The 23,752-nt window shown below is 42.8% G+C and overlaps 1 protein-coding gene across 1 annotated transcript in view; it reads left to right on the top strand.

Annotated features, from left to right (window-relative positions):
* TULP1 (TUB like protein 1) overlaps nt 1-23,752 on the top strand; it is a 111,781-nt gene that overhangs the window by 59,879 nt on the left and 28,150 nt on the right. Inside the window, exons 2-6 of the mRNA XM_077481448.1 lie at nt 4,252-4,369; nt 5,532-5,672; nt 10,717-10,818; nt 16,398-16,508; nt 17,003-17,128. Of these exons, the coding sequence (XP_077337574.1) occupies nt 4,252-4,369; nt 5,532-5,672; nt 10,717-10,818; nt 16,398-16,508; nt 17,003-17,128 (598 nt within the window). The remainder of the gene's footprint in view (nt 1-4,251; nt 4,370-5,531; nt 5,673-10,716; nt 10,819-16,397; nt 16,509-17,002; nt 17,129-23,752) is intronic.

Genomic DNA, 23,752 nt, shown 5'->3' with positions numbered 1-23,752 from the left:
TCAGTCCTTGGAGCAATTCCTACGTTGCTATATTTCTGACCATCATAACAACTGGTCTGACCTATTACCTTGGGCAGAGTTTGCTCACAACAGTGCCTTGAATTCTGCCTCCCGATTGTCTCCATTTATGGCAAATTATGGTTACCAACTTCCATGTTGCCTGACTCGTTTGTTCCGCAGAGTATTCCTGCGTTAGAGGAGCATCTCCGTGGTCTTCGTTCCACTTGGGTACAAGTCCAGGATGCTTTGCGTCATGCCAATGATAGGTACAGACTCCATGCTGACCGCAGACGCCTGCCACCATAGGGACAAAAATTGAGTCTCTCCCTGAGACAATAGGATGTCCAGGGAGAGATTGACTGTCCTTGTGGAGTTTAGGCAGGGTGTATAGGACTGGAGTCCTTGTATGGGTAGGTAACAAGAACTCAAAAAGGTCACGAGTAATAATTCCTTCTTTAAAAGCAGGTTTTAAAATATTTTCAAGTTGTTTCTTTATACACCAAGTTGGATCATTCATAACTTTTATATATCATTCGGTCATTCAATTGGCAAATAACTTCATCCTCATATGACTGTGGGTCCATGATGACCACCATTCCTCCTTTGTCAGCAGGCATCACTATCGCATCATCCCATTTATCAAGTTCCTGCAAGGCCATCCTTTCTTTATGTGATAAATTATTATGTATATGATCACGATAGTCAATGTGAGAGACCAGCTCTTTAACTTCTTAAGATACCTCTTTAAAGGGGCATTCTGGCCAATACATATTTTTTTAAAGTCAGCAGCTACAAACACTGTAGCTGCTGACTTTTAATAAGGACACTTACCTGTCCAACAATCCCGCGATGAAGGCCGCCCCAAGGCCGATCCGTTCATCGGATCAGCTGCCACGCCTCCATCCTAACGAAGGGAAACAGGCAGTGGAGCCTTGTGGCTTCACTGCCCGTTTCCTACTGTGCATGCGCGAGGCGCTTTGTGAATGGCCCCTTTTTCTGGGACACACACATGTCCTAGAAGGCAACGTGGCCGCTCACCGAAGAGGCAGATTAGGAAGACTGCCTAGCAACAGCATTTCAGGTAAGTTAAAAAAATATATATATTTTTTTCTTTTATTACTGCATTTTTTTTTTTTTGGGTGGCCCTCCAATTTAACAAATGTTTCAACTGGGGGATAGGTGGTAGGTGGTACCAATTTAGATTTTACCTTTAAACCCAAAGATTTACAGTCCAATGCGTTACTCACTGCATCCCCATATATAAATGGTTTGTGAATAAAATGAACCTTCCATCTGATATTACGAAACAGTCTATATAGATCTTGATCTAGTTGGAAGGTATCTAAGTGAATTTTAGGAAAATAGGAAAGACCACAGTTAAACAGTCCAACCTCCTCCGGCGATAGGACCTGTCTTGAGATATTATGAATCTGGTTTCTCATGCCTGACCCCGATTGCCTCGTGTGTTGCGGAACCGCTCCGAGCTTGCTGATTCCTCTCTGTTGAACCGAGACCAGGTTTGCATCCGAGGATGTCCTCCATGTTGGCCCTGTTGTAAAAAACTAGATGAGGAGTCAGTGTCCGTATTGGCTGAGGAATTATCAGACATCTCTCTCCTTGTTCCTCCATACTCCATACATATACCATATATATAAATACAGTATCTCACAAAAGTTTATGTAAAGTAGAGAGGGTACAGCTTGTACAGTATAACAGTGTAATTTTGCTGTCCCCTCAAAATAACTCAATGCACAGCCATTAATGTCTAAAACGCTGGCAACAAAAGTGAGTACACCCCTAAGGGAAAATGTGCAAATTGGGCTCAAAGTGTCAATATTTTGTGTGGCCACCAGTGTTGGTCATCTTACTTTAAAAAAGTAATTAGTTAAGTTAAAAATTACTTCTCTCAAAAAGTAATTGCATTAGTAACTTGGTTACTACATTGGAAAAGTAATTAATTACTCAGCAAAGTAACTGACTTTGTTTTAATATTTTATAGACAGGACTACCGAAGGAAGTCGATGCCGCCGCCGCCTCCATTGACGAGATTGACATCTTGTGAGCCCCGTCGCCTGGTATAGATTTAAAGGGGAACCCCTATGCCGAAAAACGGCGTGGGGGTCCCCCAAAGTCCATAGCAGACCCTTATCTGAGCATGCTGCCCTGCGGACCCCCCACCCCAAAGCACCTTATCCCCAGGTTGATGAGGACAAGGGCCATTGGAGTCTGCGGGCGGGGGCTTATCAGAATCTGGGAGCCCCCTTTAATAAGAGGAAGAGGAGGAGGAGGAGGAGGATATTTTTCCCCAGGTGAATGGGTAGGGGTACATTGTACCCCATACTCATTCACATAGGGTGGGGGGGCGGATTCTAATAAGCCCACAGACCCCAACAACCAAAGGCCAAGGGCCCCCCTTCCCCAAAGCACCCCCCATGTTGAGGGCAAGCGGCCTGGTACAGTTCAGGAGGGGGGGGGGCGCTCGCCCTTTCCTGACCGGCTGGGCTGCGTGCTCAGATAAGGGTCTGCTACGGACTTTGGGGGACCCCCACTCCGTTTTTTCAGCTTAGGGGTTCTCCTCCAAATCCATACCAGGCAATGGGGCTCGCGAGGTGTCAATCTCGCTGATGGAGGCGGTGACATTCACTTCCTTTGCTGGCCCCGGGCGGTAGATGTAATTGCGGTAACGCCGCCCAAGTAATGGGAACGGCGTTACTATGAGGGAAAGAGTAATCAGTTAGATTACTCGTTACCCTCTAAAGTAACTGCGTTAAGTAACTCTGTTTATTTTACCTGAGTTACTTACATCACTGGTGGCCACCATTATTTTCCAACACTGCCTTAACTCTCTTGGGCATGGAGTTCACCAGAGCTTCACAGGTTGCCACTGGAGTCCTCTTCCACTCCTCCATGACAACATCACAGAGTTGGTGGATGTAAGAGACCTTGCGCCCCTCCACCTTCCATTTGAGGATTCCCCACAGATGCTCAATAGGGTTTAGGTCTGGAGACATGCTTGGCCAGTCCATCGCCTTTACTCTCAGCTTCTTTAGCAAGGCACTGGTCATCATGGAGGTGGGGTCCTTATCATGTGGGAATACTGCCCTGCGGCCCAGTCTCTGAAAGGAGGGGATCATGCTCTGCTTCAGTATGTCACAGTACATGTTGACATTCATGGTCCCCTCAATGAGCTGTAGCTCCCCAGTGCCGGCAGCACTCATGCAGCCCCAGACCATGACAAACCGATCACTATGCTTGACTGTAGGCAAGACAAACTTGTCTTTGTAGTCCTCACCTGGTTGCGGCCACACCCTTGACACCATCTGAACCAAATAAGTTTATCTTGGTCTCATCAGACCACAGGGCATGGTTCCAGTAATCCTTATTCTGCTTGTCTTCAGGAAACTGTTTGTGGGCTTTCTTGTGCATCATCTTTAGAAGAGGCTTCGTTCTGGGACGACCACCACGCAGACCAATTTAATGCAGTATTTGGCATATGGTCTGAACACTGACAGACTGGCCCCCCACCCCTTCGGCCTCTGCAGAAATGCTGGCAGCACTCATACGTTTATTTCCCAAAGACAACCTCTGGATTTGATGCTGAGCACGTGCACTCAACTTCTTTGGTCGACCATAGCGAGGCCTGTCCTGAGTGGAACTTGTCCTGTTAAACTGCTCTTATAGCTTAGGCCATCTTTATGTAGAGCAACAATTCTTGTTTTCAGATTCCCAGAGGGTTCTTTGCCATGAGGTGCTATGTTGAACTTTCAGTGACCAGTATGAGAGAATGTGAGCAATAACACCAAATTTAATACACCTACTCCCCATTCACATCTGAGACCTTGTAACACTAACGAGTCACATGACCCTGGGAAAGGAAAATGGCTAATTTGGCCAAACTTTGAAATTTTCACTTAGAGGTGTACTCACTTTTGTTGCCAGCAATTTAGACATTAATGGCTGTGTGTTGCATTATTTTATAGGGGACAGCAAATTTGCACTGTTATACAAGCTGTACATTCACTACTTTACATTGTAGCAAAGTGTCATTTCTTCAGTGTTGTCACATGTGAGATACTGTATATGTGTATATATATATATATATATATATATATATATATATATATATATATATATATATATATATATATATATATATATATATATATATATATATAAGAATCTAAATAAGGATAACGTAACTATGTAACTATGATAATAAGTATTATTATGATTTATGTATTATTATTTCAGGCATCAAAGCAGAACGTAGAAGATAAAGATAAAGACCCCAAGAATAAAACAGAGAATAAAAAAACAAAGGGGAAAAAAGAAGATACCAGTACTACAGACACAGAAGAAAAATCCCAAGGTGAAAAAGAAATTTGAATAAAGAATGTAAACAAGAAGCGTGAACAAAGAATAGAATAAGGGGAATAAAAATATCCATATATAGCTTTCAGTACTGGGTCACTGGAACCTTGGTGGTTTACTAGGCTTGTGTGAAAATGTTTTGATTGTAATAAGCATCCAAAACTATTGGACTTTTATTGTCTTGTTCCATAAATGATTTCATTGATTTGATACACACTTGTTTTGTGTTTTCCCATGATTGTATCCACATATTGAGGTTCAATCTTAAGCCCCCCTTCACACCGGTGCGGCTTTGAAATTGTGCTACTTCTGCGCAATTTGCACTGCCAATTTCATTGCAACTTGCCACTTCATACAACAGTTGTCCATGCAAGTCACAATGAAATTTGCAAAAAGTAGTGAAGGAACCTATTTCAAAGTCACTGCGACGTGAGTTGCGGCAATTTGAATAGTTAAATTGCTGACAATGGGGTGTGACTTGTCATGTGATTTGAACTGTCAAATAGCATGTGAAATTGCACCAGTGGGAAAGGGGGCTAAGACAGATAAGATCAATCTTAGTTAAAATGTGCCAACTCAAATCTGACAAAATAAGGCCGGCCATACATGGAGCGAATTTAGAAATAAAGTCACTCGATTTACGACAGTGTTGATGCAGGAATACCTCCTGCTAAGCCATTGTCTTCTCGCGGGGGGCAGGAGAGAGGAAGTTGTCTCCGCCAGCATAAGAAAGTGGTTATTACCAGCAGCTGTAGCAGCCACTAGCAATAATCACAGGTAAAACCCAGCATATTGGTTATATCCAAGTTGGTACATTGAGCCTGCCCATAAATGGTTTGAATCTCGGCCAGTTCCTGCTGAACCGTGTCTGGCCTGCCTAAGATATGTAAATAAATTCAACAACGTTGCCATTGGTCTAAAGGAAAAATCTGAGGTTGCACAAGGTGTGCTCATTTTACAAGCTATGTTTTTTTAATTTAAATTTTACTATAGGGGATTGGCAGAAGCCACAGAATAACTGCAGTCTATGAATCAGTCTTTCCCATGCTGGCAGTCAAAAAGAACAGTAATATACATATGCAGCCCATAATCTCTCTGATTGTGCACTACAGTGTACAATACAAACAAAATGTTTATATCCTTTAAATTTGTAATTTAAGCAACCAAGAAAGTAAAAAAGAAGAAGGAAGAAGATAACAAAGCAAAAGAAGTAAAAAAGAAGCCTAAAGAATCCACAGGGGAGAAAAAGGAGAAAGCATTATCAAACCTCAGTGCCACAAAAACGTCCAAACAAAAAACAGGTGAGATTTGTTTTATCAAATAATTTCATAATGGCATATGATGTATAAATTAAAAAAATATAGTATGATTTAGTACTTTGTACCATATAGATACCAAGCATTTTATAGTTGTGAAAAAAAAAAAAATCAATACCTTATCAATATAGTGTGAAGTAACATCAAAATGTTCTTGTTTGCTAGAATATTGACTCCTATCTATTATTGTGTGTATTCTTATTGTGTAAGTAGGGATGATGTTTCTCACTGCCATCCTCTAGATTTGCAAGGTCTGCAAATGACAAACTTTGGCAGAGGAAGAACCTATAATGCAGTGCTTAGCCTTTGCCCTGCTCAGTTGAGTCACAAGAACCAATCATTTGAAGTAATGCATAACCCAGGGTTGGGCTCACAATCGACACATTGTCAGTGTGTGTTGAAACTGTTAGCTATTGTTCCTATTTGTTTGACAATAGCTTGTTTACTAGCCCTAAATAATTTACTAATTGAATAGATTTCAATGAGGCTTGCCACAAACTTCTTCAAGCTAAATTTTCTAAATTGTTTGTGATCCAAACCCATGTAGATTCGCTCATCTCTATTTATTAGCATACTGTTGCTTGTTATTGAACATTAAATCGGTTGTATACCCGCTGACACTTGTCTTTTTTTAATATCCCTGTAAGGCAAAAGGCATAATGAGCTAGTATGCACTGCATACTAGCTCATTATGAAATACTTACCTTAGAACGAGGCGTCGGTATGTCACCTGGTCCACGCCGAGGGAGACGACATGTTGCCCTGGTGTGTCTTCCGGGTATCGCGTCTCCAGCACTGTGAGTGGCCAGAGCCGCGATATCATCACTCCCATGCGTGCGTGCGGGAGACTTCTTTCCGGCAAGGCTCCGGCGTTTGCCAGGCTTTCAGCCGAGAATCCCCTGTGGGCATGTGCCGCTGCAGTCAGTGGCTCACTGCAAGTGGAATATCTCCTAAACCGTATAGGTTTAGGAGAATTTTTTTTTTACCTACAGATAAGCCTTATTATAGGCTTACCTGTAGGTAAAAGTTAAAAAATAGACTATACAACCACTTTAAGCCTTAAACTCAAAATTAAAAATTTGGTAAATTGCAGCTTATCAATCTTTAGATATGATTGCTCCATTAGTTTTATTTTCTCTGACCTGGTAATCATGAAAATAACACACTTTCTCTCCTTGGGTGGCTACACTTACAGTGGTGTGAAAAAGTGTTTGCCCCCTTCCTCATTTCCTGTTCCTTTGCATGTTTGTCACACTTAAGTGTTTCGGAACATTAAACCAATTTAAACAATAGTCAAGGACAACACAAGTAAACACAAAATGCAATTTGTAAATGAAGGTGTTTATTATTAAAGGTGAAAAAAAATCCAAACCATCATGGCCCTGTGTGAAAAAGTGATTGCCCCCCATTGTTAAAACATACTATAACTGTGGTTGTCCACACCTGAGTTCAATTTCTCTAGCCACACCCAGGCCTGATTATTGCCACACCTGTTCACAATCAAGACATCACTTAAATAGGAGCTGCTTGATACAGTAAGGTCCACCAGAAGATCCTTAAAAGCTACACATCATGCCGAGACCCAAAGAAATTCAGGAACAATTGAGAAAGAAAGTAATTGAGATCTATCAGTCTTGAAAGGGTTATAAAGCCATTTCCAAAGCTTTGGGAATCCAGCGAACCACAGTGAGAGCCATTATCCACAAATGGCGAAGACATGGAACAGTGGTGAACCTTCCCAGGATTGGCCGGCCGCCCAAAATTACCCCAAGAGCGCAGCGACGACTCATCCAAGAGGTCACAAAAGACCCCACAACAACGTCCAAGGAACTGCAGGCCTCACTTGCCTCAGTTAAGGTCAGCGTTCATGCCTCCACCATCAGGAAAAGACTGGGCAAAAATGGCCTGCATGGCAGAGTTCCAAGGAGAAAACCACTGCTGAGCAAAAAGAACATCAAAGCTCGTCTCAATTTCTCCACAACACATCTTGATGATCCCCAAGACTTTTGGGACAACATTCTGTGGACCGATGAGACAAAAGTGGAACTCTTTGGAAGGTGTGTGTCCAAGTATATCTGGCGTAGAAGGAACACTGCATTTCATAAAAAGAACATTATACCAACAGTAAAATATGGTGGTGGTAGTGTGATGGTCTGGGGCTGTTTTGCTGCTTCAGGACCTGGAAGACTTGCCGTGATAAAAGGAACTATGAATTCTGCTGTCTACCAAGAGATCCTGAAGGAGAATGTCCGACCATCTGTTTGTGTACTCAAGCTGAAACAAACTTGGGTTCTGCAGCAGGACAATGATCCTAAACACACCAGCAAGTCCACCACCGAATGGCTGAAGAAAAACAAAATGAAGACTTTGGAGTGGCCTAGCCAAAGTCCTGACCTGAATCCTATTGAGATGTTGTGGTATGACCTTAAAAAGGCCGTTCATGCTCGAAAACCCTCTAATGTAACTGAATTAGGACAATTCTGCAAAGATGAGTGGGCCAAAATTCCTCCAGGACGCTGTAAAAGCCTCATTGCACGTTATCGCAAACGCTTGGTTGCAGTTGTTGCTGCTAAGGGTGGCCCAACCAGTTATTAGGTTTAGGGGGCAATCACTTTTTCACACAGGGCCATGATGGTTTGGATTTTTTTTCACCTTTAATAATAAACACCTTCATTTACAAATTGCATTTTGTGTTTACTTGTGTTGTCCTTGACTATTGTTTAAATTGGTTTGATGTTCCGAAACACTTAAGTGTGACAAACATGCAAAGGAACAGGAAATGAGGAAGGGGGCAAACACTTTTTCACACCACTGTACTCCTTCCACAGTAGCTATGGAAGAAGCCATTGATGTCACACCAGGCTGTTCTCTTGATTTGCACTACAAACATGGCTTCCTCTCATCATCACCATTACAGGGGCAATTCGCAATTTAAAAAAAGATTGACAAGAAAGAAAATGTGATTGTAAAGTCTTATTATTTTTTCTGCTAAAATAACAAACATGTTATACATACCTGCTCTGTGCAGTGGTTTTGCACAGGGCAGCCTGGATCCTCCTCTTGGCTCCCTGGCTGGAGCTCCTGGTCCCTCCCTCATGTTGCGTGCCCCCACAGCAAGCAGCTTGCTATGGGAGCACCCGAGCTGAGTCACAGCTCCCTGTATCCATTCAGACATGGAGCCACCCCTAGGCCCAGCCCTCTCTCTCCTCATTGGCTAACTGAGTTTGATTGACAGTAGCAGGAGCCAATGAATCAAATGGCTGAAGCTTGTGAGAGCAGAGGGCGGAGTAATCTGTACTCCGCGGCTCTGCCCCACCTCTCAGTGCTGTCTGGGAGATCAGTTTGGCACCGTGTGTCATGGTATCTGATCAAGTGATTGTGGATAGTGGTAGTAAGCCAGGCATTCCTACTCCTCACTAGCCTCATGTAAACTGGACTGGTCTGTTACTGTTATATGCAAAATGCTGCTGGGTGGTCTCCTGACTGGGCTGGGTCATCTGTGAACCGTGCTGGGTGGTCTGTTTGCTGGGCTGGGCGGTCTCTTTGCTGTCTGTCTCTGTGCTGGGTGGTGTATGTACTGGGTGGTCTCTTTGCTAGCGGTCTCTTTGCTGGGCTGAGCGGTCTCTTTGCTGGTGGTCTCTTTTCTGATGGTCTCTTTGCTGGCGGTCTCTTTGCTGAGCGTTCTCTTTGCTGGAGTTCGCCTTGCTGATCATTCTCTTTGCTGGACGGTCTCTTTGTTGGGCTGGGAGGTCTCTTTGCTGACGGTCTCTTTGCTGGGCTGGACGGTCTCCTTGCTGTGCTGGATGGTCTCTTTGCTGGTGGTGCCTTTGCTGGCAGCCTCTTTGCTGTGCTGGGCGGCGGTCTCTTTGCTGGCGGTCCTTTGCTAGGCTGGGCGGTCTCTTTGCTGGCGGTCTCTTTGCTGGGCAGTCTCTTTGCTGCGCGGCCTCTTTGCTGCGCGGTCTCTTTGTTGGGTGGTCTCTTTGCTGGGTGGTCTCTTTGCTGACGTTCTCTTGCTGGGCTGGGCGGTCTCTTTGCTGGCGACCTCTTTGCTGTGCCGGGCAGTCTCTTTGCTGTGCTGGCGATCTCTTTGCTGGACTAGGCTTGGCGGTCTCTTTGCTGGACTAGGCAGGGCGGTCTCTTTGCTGGACTAGGCTGGGTGGGCTCTTTGCTAGAATAAGCTGGGCTATCTCTTTGCTGGACTGGGCTGTCTTTTTTTGGACTGGACTGGGCTGTCTCTTTGCTGGACTGGGCTGTCTTTTTTCTGGACTGGACTGGGCTGTCTCTTTGCTGGGCTGGCTGGTCTCTTTGCTGGCAGTCTCTTTGCTGGGCAGTCTCTTTGCTGGCATTCTCTTTTCTGGCAGTCTCTTTGCTGTGCTGGGTGGTCTCTTTGATGGGCTGGAAGGTCACTTTGATGGCTGTCTCTTTGCTGTGCTGGGCGTTCTCTTTGCTGGCGGTCTCTTTGCTGGTGGTCTCTTTGCTGTGCTGGGCAGTCTCTTTGCTGGCGGTCTCTTTGCTGGGCGGGGCGGTCTCTTTTCTGGGCAGTCTCTTTGCTGTGCTGGCGATCTCTTTGTTGGACTAGGCTGGGTGGTCTCTTTGCTGGACTGGGCTGTCTTTTTGCTGGAATGGACTGGGCTGTCTGTTTGCTGGTGGTCTCTTTGCTGTCCTGGGCTGGGCTGTCTTTTTGCTGGACTGGACTTGGCTGTCTCTTCACTGGACAGGGCTGCAGCTTTCTATTTGATGTACTGGGCGGTGGCTGTTTCTTTGCAGAACTGGACTAGGCTGTCTCTTTGTACTGGGCTGGGGCTGTCTCTTTGCTGGACTGGACTGTGCTGCGGCTGCCTCTTTGATGTACTCGGTTCCCTGTTCCTCTAAAGGGGCAGTTCTAGGAGTGGTTCTGGGGGTGGGTAGGGGCATGACCTAGGAGGGGGTGGGTGAGTTCCTGCACCTTTTCTCTGAGAAAAAAAGCCCTGTATAAAAGTATAATTACTGTAACAAGGCTAATTTGGTTTTTATTTAAAATTTAATTTAGAGTCAGAGAAGGAGTCAGAGGAAGAAAAGATTGTCAAAAAGGTAAAAAAGAAGGATGTAAATAAAACAGAATCAGAAAACAACAAACAGAAAAAGACAAAAGGTGGGTAAGAAAATTATTACAATGTTATGTTTATAGGTGAATACAACTATGAGTCAGTTTATTGGACTTATATTACACCAACAACCTTTCACATTGCTTATTTCAAAGCCGTGATGTCAGACTATTGATTTTGATCTATGTCTATATTTCTATGCACTTTTTTTAAGGCACATTGCTGTGAAAACACGAATCTTGAATTGCAATCTCATGTACATTTACTCTGGTATTTGTTAAGTAAATTACAAAGAAACAAAATAATAATGATCCCACAGTAAAGTACGAAAAAAGATATCTAACAGAGAAAGGAATGCTTGCCCATGATTTGCTCTAAGGCCCCTTTCACACTGCGTGCGGCCGTCGACGGTAAAGCGCCGCTATTTTTAGCGGCGCTTTACCGTAGTTTTAGCAGCGGTCTGTGGCGAAAAAGGGTTAAAACTGCCCACAAAGCATCGCTGCAGCGGCGCTTTGCCGGCAGTATAGCCACGCTGCCCCATTGATTTCAATGGGTAGGAGCGGTTTAGGAGCGGTGAATACACCGCTCCTTTCACCGCTCCAAAGATGTGGCTAGCAGGACTTTTTTCCCTGTCCTGCCAGCGCATCGTTCCAGTGTGAAAGCCCTCCGGCTTTCACACTGGAGTGAAAGGGGTCAGTTTTTTCAGGCGCTACACGGGCGCCTGAAAGGGGCCTAATCAGATAGTACACTTGCCCAATCATCCAGCTAGAATATTGTTTGATTAGGGAGCAGAACTGGATCATTCACTTACCTGACACAGGAGCCAGCGAAGTCACTGCTGTCCCCTGTAGTTCCGAGCAGCCATCTTCTTGGTGGGTCTCCGTGGGTCTCGCTGCTCCGGCGCTGTGATTCGCTGGAGCAGCGATTACGTCACTCCCGCGCATGCGCGGGAGCCGACACTCGCTGCATATCGCAGCGATCTGCAGCTTACCCAGTGCGCCTGCGCACCGCTGTCTACGGCACATGCGCCATAGACAGCGGTGGCTGTCTTCAGGTAAATATCTCCTAAACCGTATAGGTTTCTTTCTTGGACCTACAGGTAAGCCTTAATCTAGGCTTACCTGTAGGTCAAAGTGGTTTGTAAGGGTTTACAACCACTTTAACTTAGAACGAGGTGTCGGCATCTCACTCAGTCCACGCCGAGGGAGCTGACATGTTCCCTCGGCATGTCTTCCTGTGTAACGCGGCTCCGGACTGTGAGTGGCCGGAGCTGTGATGTCGGGAGTCTTCTTCCCGGCAGTGTCTGGCATCTGCCGGATTTTCAGACGAGAATCCCCGATGCGCATGCTGAAGTCAGCGGCTCATTGCGAGGGGAATATCTCCTATACCGTACAGGTTTAGGAGATATTATTTTTATATATAATAAGGCTTACCTGTAGGTCAAAGTTAAAAATGTGGTTATACAACCGCTTTAAATAGTTTGTTAACCAAAAAAAATTAAATGCATCCTGTTCCTTTAAAGCATGTTTGTGCTGTGTCATTTGGCCCCCTGTAACACATGAATTACCTGGCTGATCCTGCCTGGCTATACCCCCCCCCCCGTAAACTGACCACGGTTCATCATGGCTGCTGAGCCCTAACACAGTGGTCAGTTTACGTGCCCCCGTCATCCGCAGCCCTGCTATCTGTCTCCTCTGTGCGCTCTCTCCCTCCCTTCTCTGCCTGCCAGCTCATGACAGCGCCGACCCCCCCCCCCCCCCCCCCAACTCCTGCTGCTCAAATAACTTTCACATCTTCATACCATCCCATAATCCTGTGTGCTCCTGTGTAAGTGATTTAGAAAAAAAATTAAAAAAAGCAAGCGATACCTTATTTCACAGCTCTTCTCAGCGATCACATGATCAGCTGGCTCTCTCTCTCTCACTCCTCTTCTCCTAAGTGATGTCAGCAGGGGAATCTCAGCCAGCAGATCATGTGATCGCTGAGAAGAGCTGTGACATAAGGTATAGTAGACGTTTTCTTTTTTATAAATCACTCACACAGGGGCACACAGGATTAGAACACATACCTCACTTAAATGATAAATCATACATAAAATAAGTGATCAAAACCTTTCGTCTATATAAGAATCAACCAATGCGGTTGCAGCTATTATGGATAGAATTAGAACGAAAGATAACTGTGCAAAAAGAATAACAATCACATTTATTTAAACTTACTATTGTACAGAAAAGATACTTGTATTAATCAGATGTTACCAACTATAATTTAGATAGCAAAACCTTAAAAACAAAGATGTTACCAATGATACAAAGTAATACAAATGGGAATATTGCTATAATGGACCTACAAATGCTATCAGTAAATCAGGACAAATTGTAGGACAGGAAAAGTTACAGAAAAGATGAAGCTACACACAAAGAAAGTAAAGGAGGTGTATTGCAGAGAGAAATCTCATGTCCCCATGCTTCTTAGACCACAAACCAAATAGACTGAGCCAGGGGTATGTATTCTGATATATACACTGTTGATGAAATTTTATGAAAATGTATTTAATATGCATTGTCATAATGTTTCCCAGTGTTAGTAATCCCGCAGCCCCCTCTAAAGAGCTGACTGGGGCAGACTGATGCTGGTTGAGATCCATTTGGTAGGGGAAAACTTCCTGTGGTTGGAGAGAAGTGTTTGCACATTGGGGATATGTCCGCCAGCGAAAGGGCCCTTGTGCGATGCACAGACGTTTATCTGGGGGGGTGTGTTCACTCTGTAAAGACATTATCGGTTTAGCGAATGTGCGCTCGTGTCACCCCTGTATGCCTGATCAACATATTTTGGGTACACCTGCAGATAATCTCCCTTCAGCAGGAATGGTAGTATAGTCTGGGTATGCATTGTTCTCTGAAAACTGAAAAAACAGGAGCTTTTGGGTTGTTGTGGTTGGGAGCAGCATTCATAATCTCAAGCTTCCTGTTTCTGAAGATAGCTTACAGAGACGAAGGGGGGGGGGGGGGGATTGCACACGCTGCCCCTTCCCAGACATGCCCATAGGACTCCCCTAGTCATTATTTATTGGTTGTTGTATAACCCCTCCTGTTTGAAGGAATGCCTGTGCTTGATTGGTCGACTGTGAAACCATGAGGCTCTATTGTTTAATTGAGTAAAGTGGGTTCTCAGGAAGGGATCAGGGCAGTTGGAGGAGCAATGGAGCTAAGACGGGGACTATGTCTGTTTACTTGGGGAAAAGGGGAGACAGGGGTTGTTTGAGGATGCATTATACCAAAAGGCTGAAAGAGCGCTTAATAGCGCAAGAGTATAGTGGAATTTCCATGACAACACACTTGTAAAAATCCACCCCTCCTCTCCCCCCTTCCATATGCTAAGACATTGCTATTACAGATGGTATGAAGATGTAAAAGTGGCTTAACAACCTCTTTAAAGGATGTCCTGCTACAGCCATTATGCTCCTTCACTAATCCTGGGGGATAGCACAATTGGTCAACTATGTGTAGCCAGTGTTGCCCCATAGGACCTTGCTAGTACAGACACCACATATGAGCCAGCTTCTCTGTGTCAAATGAAATTCTTATAAATGTCAATCTAAGGAATAGGAGGCTAAAGCTGCTTCCTTACATAAGGACCCATGCTGCCTTTATCCAGTCTGCATGCCAGTATATTTAACATCTCTCAGAAGTCAATAAACATTCAGCCTAAAATAACTCTTTGAGGAAAAAGGCCATTTTCACTTGTGCTATAAAAAATGCATATGGAAAACAATAATGTGTAAAACTGTTAATCTGTCCAAAATTTTTCCTAGTTTTAACAATACTTTACTGGACATTTCTTTTAAAGCAATCAATGTGATTTTCACTAAACATTCTGGTGGTGCAACAATCCTGTAAAACACTTGATTCTAATAAATTCACCTGCAGTGAATGTTTGATAAATGTTAGATTCATTGCTTTATAAATTTGCCCTCTTTAGTGTGTTGTCAATAAGCCCTCACTCACACTAAAGACGGGTTTGAAATCGTGCAAGATCAGTTGAACTCGCACGATTTTAAACCCGCATTTCAGTGTGAGTTTGGGAGCGATTTGAAAGACATCTGTGCACAGATGTCTATTGAAATTTCCCCTAGAAGTCGCCAAAAGTAGTGCAGGAACTACTTTTGAAAATCGGTGTGGGGCCACAAAGTCGGCGTTGCACCAATTGGGAAAGTGTAATTTCCGGTAATAGGCTGCGATTTGGCATGCGATTTGACATTTCATATTGCACCGATGTGAATGGGGGCTTATCGCAGTTCATGACCAAGATATGTAGTGCTCTGTAAGGACACAGTAGTTCTGGAAATGGAAAATAGGAAGAAAGCACACCAGCCTAGTACATTAAAACGTCAGCAACTATGAATACTGACTTTTAATATTAGGACACTAACCTGTCCACAAAATCCAGCAGTGTCTTTCTTGAAGCCGATTTGTAACTCGGCTCTTGAGTGCTGCCTCCACCATCTCGGGTAAGGGAAGCTTCACAGCCCTCTCCCTACTGTGCATGCACAAAATGCGCTGGCTTTGTAAATGGTCCTGCGATGGGGAAAGGAGGAGCGCGGCCTAACTTCCGGAAGTGGGAGCGTGTACCTGTCAGGAAGCAAATAAGCAGAGCTTAAAAAACATTTAACGAATATCAATTAAATACTCCATTATACCCACAAAGCGAGAATAGTCATAGGCATAGAACACAACACCCCCAGTTCTAGATTAATTTAAAAACTGTAACTCTAAATTCATTTTTAAAATGCCTGCTTGCTGGACCTAGCATGCTGAAACAATTTTTCCCCAGCAGATGAGATGATATTTCAGTAAAGCATTATATTGATATCTGGTGGGATTTTGTAGGTGCTCAGGGATATTTTTTGTGTGAAGAGTTCACAAAAGCTGACAAAGGAAAAAGATGATTCCTTCAAGTTTTATGGAATCAAATCACATAATGCTGATCATTTGGCCAATGTATCACATCACATTTCAGCACTGATATTGGTTCTTTTGCTATAACGTAGCTTATGTGACTATGAATCCAAGTAAATATTTATCTAAATGTATTAAAACCGCTTATATACCGGATATTAGTGGTGGTCAGATATGCAGGTATGATATGACTCGTCAAAATTTACCTTCAATTTGCCACAAAAACATGTTCACTTTGATTATCCAAGAATGCACTTGGCTTGTATAGGAAGTGGAAAAATTCACAAACAATCTAGCTGTGTGGCTTGGCTCTGGGGAAATAAAATTAACTAGACACCAGGCAAAATTATCCAAATAGGCCAATCACTATTTCCCCACCAATTTATTGACCAGCTTATTTTGGTGCCCTCTACCGATGTCCATAAATCAATTTTACATTAAAAGTATACCTGTCATGATTGAAGCAAGGCAAGGCAAGGCAAGAACAAAAATTATACCAATAGAAAGATAATGTAATAGAAACAGCAAAATAGCTTTTTATGAGAAACTTGCAAATTTCCTGGCTTTCATATGAACTAGGGAAAATGAAAATAGACTCTGAAATTGGTGTTGACTTTAATGCAAGTTTTAATTTAGGTAATGAAATTGTCTTTTTTTTTTTATCCAAGGAAGTAAAAGTGACCTTGAAACAAAAAATAATGAAGTCAAAAGTAAGAAAAAAGATACTGGAAGCCTATTCCAAGCAAACGGCGAGAAAAAAGATAAGAGTAAAAAGAAAGGTATGCACATGTATGACAAAAGCTCTCAATAAGGGCTAAATGGAATCTTAAGGGATATAAATGAACCTTTGTGCCCATGTGATGTACTCAATCTATTTGTGAATGTTGATCTGAGTTTTCACATACATGGGGGAATTATTTGGAAAACAAATCCCTATTCCATTCATCCTTACTAAGTGATGAATAAGCACACAAATCCTACATAGATACACAATAAAACACATCATTTGATTTTGTAACACAAGACTATATAAACTGTCGTTCCAGGATAGGAGTAAACCCTAGGGGCATCTGCTGTGCATAGGGACCTGCAGGTTCCTAGGATATGACTGCTTAATATATCTATGTTCAGTGGAAGAACAGAATTTGAGGCTGACAGTCTGTTAGTAAACATCAGCACAGCATATAAAGTATTCTATTAAATATGGACATAAATGATAAATCTAATTATTGTACTGTATGAACCCTTAACAGTTTATGTTTTTTTCTTCTAGGTACAGCAGGCAGTGATAAAGATTCAGACTCCAGTTCAAAGCCTAAAAAATCCGAAAAGAAAAATACAGCATCAATGTTTCAGTCTAAAAATGAAGGAGCTACAGACAAAAAAGAGAAGAAAAAGGGTATCAGATTATAATACTTTTTATCAGTAATAATAACAATATACATTGTATAGAATTAGAATACAGTAAAACCTTGGTTGGTGAGCATAATCAATTCCAGAAACATGCTCATCTAAGAAAAAGCATTTGTATATCAAAGCAAATTTCCCCATAAGACATTTATTCATAAGTCCTTCAGTTTATAGTCCATATAAAAAGATTATAGCAATGTGATAGGTTGTGCAACCATAAAATGTCCATCCACAAATGGCAGCCTCCACAAGGGGATTAGAAGCAAAATCCAGCAGGAGCTACAGAGTATAAAAGAGAAGAGAGGCGCCTCTAAGTGTAGCAATATGCTGCTAAATGTTGCACCTTCATTAAATGTAACCATATTGCTACACTTAGAGGTGTTTCTCTTCTCTTTTATACTAAGTTGGGACGTGACGCTACTTGTATATCAAGACATTGCCTGTATATCAAGTCAAAATTTATTAAAACATTTTGCTTGTCTTGCAAAACGCTCTCAAACTAAGTTACCCTCAAACCAAGGTTTTACTGTACTTAATTGAAAAATATTATTGTTATATTGAAGATGCAGCTCACCACTGTACACTAGATGGACTTAATTTCACCTATGACAGGCTTCCTCCGCCTTTATGTATGAATGGAGTTGTAATGACAGATTGGTGCCGGAACTGGCGACATGAAGCTCATCTCTAATTAGACGTGGTGGGGGTGAGCACAGTGCAGACATTGGTAGTCTAAAAAGGCACAGGAATGCATCTCTACCCTGATGACCATAGATAAATAATATAATAAATGCACAATTTTTTTTTAGGAAAAAAAATTAGCATTCATTGTTGTTTTTTTTTCACAGGAGCCTGCAAAGCCCTGCACAGCTGTACCAATTTAAAAAATTACAGCATTTGCAGGGAAGGGGCAGTTTGAGAGTGGGGCAGCCCATTTGCACCATGTTACACTCTAAATAAGGGTGTGATTTGTAACATGGTGCAAAAGAAATACAGTATCTTAAAGCTGAAGTAAAGTCCACATACCTGTAGAGGAAATGCAGAATAGTGACCTACATCAGCAATATGCAACTCACCTTTCATCTGCATAGGCCATAACAGTTAGGTTTCAAATTGGATTTAAAGTGAATCTGTCCTTTCCCATTTATTTTAATTATGGTCTAGATCAGTGGACTCCAAACTGCGGCCTGGGGGCACTGTTCCTCCCACTGACACCAATGACGTTACACTATACATCCAACTGATGCCAATAATGGGGCACTATACCTCCCACTGACACAAAGGATGAGACACTATACCTCTCACTGACCCAAAGGATGGGGATGTTACCGACACCAGGACATTTTCTACTCCCATTGGTCACAGAGCGCCCCCTCTAAAGTCTGAAGGATAGTAAACTGGCCATTTGTTTAGAAAGTTTGGAGACCCCTGGTATAGACAGATGGATATGGTTACTTTTGCTTTCCTGCTGCTTTGTTTGGCTGCCAGAGATTATGAAAGTCAGCCATTATCTTTATGGTGTCTCCAGCAACATGTACAAGAGTATTTCAAGCAAAAGACAGTCAAGACACTCTAGGCCCTGGGCAGACAAGACAGTGTCGACTACATGTTTTTTAGGCATTTAAAGCATATCTAAACCTAAAAAACAACTTTATATTTTGCAACTTACTAGGCCTTAGGTGAAGTAGCTGCAAGTTTTTTTCTTTTCTTTTATCCTGGTAATGCTGTAAATAATAAACTTCCTGTCCCTTCATGTCTACACCTTTACTCCACTGTATCTCTATGTGGGCAGTCATGGTTTTAACACAGGTTGAAATTTAAAAAACAAACAAAAAAGACACACAATTTTAAGAGCACTGTGGACCTTTTTCCATAAGCTGTCTCTGTTTGTCACTTTAAAAAAATAGGGCCAACACGTTCTTCAAACATATATGTATAATGTATAATGTATAATGTTTTTTTTTAATATGGAGAAATACAAAAAGGGAAAACACTGCGCTATAGTTTGTGAAGAGATGGCCACAACAGCCACAACAGCAGCCAACACCAAAAACAAACAAAGTTCGACAGGTAAAATAATAAAAACAGTGTAGCGCTTCAATAATAATAAATGTGATCAACATAAATTATAAAAATAATAATGATATAACAAAAATCGCATAAATCTAAATGCCTAAAGATAAAAGTCCAACATTAGGCGCTCATTCCACTATGTAGCTGGCATAGGAGTGACCAAGCCGTCACAGAGAAGGAAAATGATGTACTAGACGAATGTATTCATGTGGGTCTACTTGATTGTAAACATCAAAGAAAAGTAGATAAATACTTCTTACCGGAACAGTTGGACTCACACAGTCATATGACGGTTGAGTCTAGAAGGCTTGAGGTCACAATCTGGGACCAAGGAGTGTAAGGAGAGAGGTCTGTTGAGCTGATGGAAGAGCTCCGGGCGGTTGTAGGCTCAATGATGGATCCTTTCAGATGGAACGTCAAAGTAATCAAGCTCAGACACAGCCCGTTGTACCAATACTCGAACCTCCCCCGGATGAGGAGGGGTGTGTTGTGAAGTTTTAAACCAAAACAATGGAGAAAAAGAAAAAAAGGCTCCACATGGTGCGGGTCAAACGATATAAAAAATGTTGGTTTATTGAAGTCAAAAGGTAATTAATGACTTGGTGATCACATAAAAAACAAAATTAAATTAAAAGCAATGTGGGGTGCCAACAGCTCGCCCGACGCGTTTCGACATATGTGTCTTCAACTGGGGCATGTTACATGCCCCAGTTGAAGACACATATGTCGAAACGCGTCGGGCGAGCTGTTGGCACCCCACATTGCTTTTAACTTTATTTTGTTTTTTATGTGATCACCAAGTCATTAATTACCTTTTGACTTCAATAAACCAACATTTTTTATATCGTTTGACCCGCACCATGTGGAGCCTTTTTTTATTTTTCTCCATTGTTTTGGTTTAAAACTTCACAACACCCCCCTCCTCATCCGGGGGAGGTTCGAGTATTGGTACAGCGGGCTGTGTCTGAGCTTGATTACTTTGAAGTTCCATCTGAAAGGATCCATCATTGAGCCTACAACCGCCCGGAGCTCTTCCATCAGCTCAACAGACCTTTCTCCTTACACTCCTTGGTCCCAGATTGTGACCTCAAGCCTTCTAGACTCAACCGTCATATGACTGTGTGAGTCCAACTGTTCCGGTAAGAAGTATTTATCTACTTTTCTTTGATGTTTACAATCAAGTAGACCCACATGAATACATTCGTCTAGTACATCATTTTCCTTCTCTGTGACGGCTTGGTCACTCCTATGCCAGCTACATAGTGGAATGAGCGCCTAATGTTGGACTTTTATCTTTAGGCATTTAGATTTATGCGATTTTTGTTATATCATTATTATTTTTATAATTTATGTTGATCACATTTATTATTATTGAAGCGCTACACTGTTTTTATTATTTTTTTAATATGGGACTTCAGTAAATCCTGCTTCAGAATCTGCTTGGTGTGCTGTTTTTTTTTTCATCACTGGATTCTTTATGGTACCCACCATAGAGTTACACATTCAACCTTCACATTTGTGTCTTTTGGTTCTGGACTCTGCTTAAGGTGTTTGTCTGGGTACCTATGGTGCAACGTTATGAGTCAGCAGCAGAGTGATTTAAAGGTCCGGGCCTGTAGTGCATTTGTCTGGCTGAACCCTGTCTCTGAAGACCCCTTAGATGGTATGCCTGTCAGAGGGTGAAAAATGGTGGAAGCAGCATACGCCCTGGATCTTGCCTCTCTATTCTCTAAAGTGAAAGGGATGGGGGTGCTGCAAAGCCCTTGCTGAACCTTAGCTGCAGTGAAAAAGGCTTTGTGTTGGTGCATACAGTTCAGTACCCATATAAGAGGGGCCCCAGCTCTGAGATAGTTTGTTGTATGGTTGTTATAGAAAGGAGGAGTTGCACAAGTTTTTAAATTTAGTGCTAAAGTTTATTGCCCTTTGTATTTGCATGGGCTCTGGGCCTTACTGCTTCTGCTACTGTGGCCATACTGCACATGCCTGTGCCATTCTCCCTGAGTGTGAGCTGCATCAGTTTTACAATACTCTGGATGGTACACAGGCTCCTTGTTGCCTTACAAGTGACAGTATTAAAGTGATTGTAAACGTTTACTTATTTTTTCTTGAAAAATAGTAAACATGTTATACTTACCTGCTCTGTGCAGTGCTCTTGCACAAAGCAGCCCCAATATTTCTCTTTTCAGGTCCCCTGCCGGCACGCCTGGCTCAAACCCCCACCCCTGAGTGCCCTTATAGCAGGAAGCCACTTGCTACGGAGGCACTTGTGCATGCTTGCTCCTAAGCTGGCTCTGTATGTCCATAAGACTCACAGAGCGCAGCTGCCCTGCCCCCTCTTCCCTTCTCACTGGCTGTGATTGACAGCAATGGGAGAAAATAAAGAGGGAGAGAGCTGAGGGAGTCTCTGCTCTTGTCCACGTCATTGGATCCAGATCTGGCTCGGTAAAGTATTTGGGGGGGGGGGACTGGAGGGGATCTGCATACTAAAATAGTTTTACCTTAATGCAGGGAACCTCTCCTGTCCCCTGCATGAAATGCAACTCATCTCCAGAATTTATCTCTGAATTCCCTGAGGCTGCAATTGCTTCTGTACAGTCAGCTGGGGATGAGGAGGATTGTACTCTATCCTAATCTCAGGATTTGGATATGCTAGGAGTCATAGTTTGCAGACATTGCTCCAAGACAGAAGCATACCATCTCATTCACTATAGATGCAGTCTGCGCGTGCCTATATTTGGAGCAGCTTGCATCAGCTACACCAAAAGTGATTATCCTGGGTTCTCTAAAGAGCCATCACCTTGTTAAGACTTTTCCACTTCATCCCCTATTGCGTCTGGTCCTGTATTGTGATTGGTCCAACTCAGAAAAAGGTCTTTGTTTCTCCTAAGCGTTTTGCTCAGCAGTGCCCTATGAAGGAGCTGTTCCTGAAGAAGCGTCCAGTCCCTGTTCTGGATCCAGCCATTTCCTTTCTTAACAAGACTGTCTATGTTGGAGACACTCCTGTGTTTAAAAAGATGGTGGATTCAAGACCAGAAACTTCTTCTAAGGCCTTTTTCTCCCTCACAGGTTCTGCCCCGCAATGTGGCATTGCAAACATATTCATATCGTTGTTCTACCATCTCTCTGACCTGCTCCTTAATATCTTAAGGAGATTTTCCTCCATTGTTTTGGATGTGGTACACACTGTTTGAGTTTATCTCTTAGCTACAGCTCCCTTTTGACAGCCTGACTCTGTTATTCCTGTTCCATTATCCATAGGTGGGTTTGAAAGCTCATCATTCAAGCTTATAATTTCACTGGCTTTTCCCAGTTAAAGAGCACTACACTAGATCAATTAGTGCTTCACAGGCTTTTTAGCATCAGGGATTCGTGCCTCAGATTGCATGGTCTTCTGTTTACTTGTTTGTTTTACCAGGTGGATGTTCAGGCCTCAGCTGATGCCATCTTCAGTCATGAAGTTCTTCAGGTGACCCATTATGCTCTGTTACGCTGTCTCAGTTAACCTAATGGTTTTGAGCCTTTTAGCCTTTGTTTGCTCTGTTTCTCACCCCTTAGTTGGACTGCTTTTGGATGTCCCAAGTTACCTGAATAAGCATCATGTAAGTAGGCAGGTGCAGTCTACGTTCTTAATGGCAGGTGGTGTTCACTGCGGTGGCATTATCATTGGAGAGGAGGGCAGGAGGAACAAGACTCCTCTATGGTTTCCAGGGTCACTGGGGAAGTGCTCCTATTAGATGCCGCCACCCCTCTGGTCAGGTAGAGTTTATGAAGGCCCTGGGTTTGGAGTGCATTTTGCGAGTTGGTAGAGTAGGGACAGGTACCCCGCCTGGCAGGGATAGAACTAGTGGAGCCGAAAGGCTCTTGATGAGATGGCTGCTTGGGCATAAGACAGCCAGGCTGCATTCTACCCCTCTCTGCAGGTGTTGTCAGTTCGGCGGAAAGTTGCTCTCTACACATTGTTGGAACTGTGAGTTTTCCTGGCTGTGCTGCCTTCCCACCGGGTAATTTGTGAACTGTCTTTGCATAAGTTCTTCCATTGCACTAAGACTGAGTATGTTATTGCCACTGCACCCCACCACCTACATGTGTAATGTTATTCAAGATTAAGAATAAAGGATTTTTTACCATAAAAATCTTTATTCATTGTTCTTATGATCATCCTCTGCTATTGCCTGGTAAGAAAACTTAGGCAAGCTGACAGTGGAATGAGTTAGACTAAGCTGTTCTTACAGCTTTGTTTTGTTGTTATCCAAACGCCTGAAGGCAGCAGCATAACCAATATACATTAATACTTTTCCTGTGTCCTGTAATGTAGCCCATAAAAAGATTCACAGTAAGTCAAAAAACCTATTTCTTTATTACGTTTTCCTCACACACGATTGGGTGTTTATACAGAATTCAGGTTCATCCAATTTACTCATATACACTTTGCTAAGTGAACAGCCTCTACTATTTTAGTAAATTAACCCCAATGTGTACATCAACTTTGCAGTGGACAGGTTTATTATAATTTGCATGCAGTTTATGGATGTAAACAATA

Source organism: Lithobates pipiens, unplaced genomic scaffold (assembly GCF_037356315.1).
Source record: "Lithobates pipiens isolate NorthernLeopardFrog02 unplaced genomic scaffold, aLitPip1_a1.2 Scaffold_16, whole genome shotgun sequence".
Classification (NCBI taxonomy): Eukaryota; Metazoa; Chordata; class Amphibia; order Anura; family Ranidae; genus Lithobates; species Lithobates pipiens.
The sequence above is the reverse complement of the archived record's forward strand: the minus strand, read 5'-3'. Positions and strand labels throughout refer to the sequence as shown.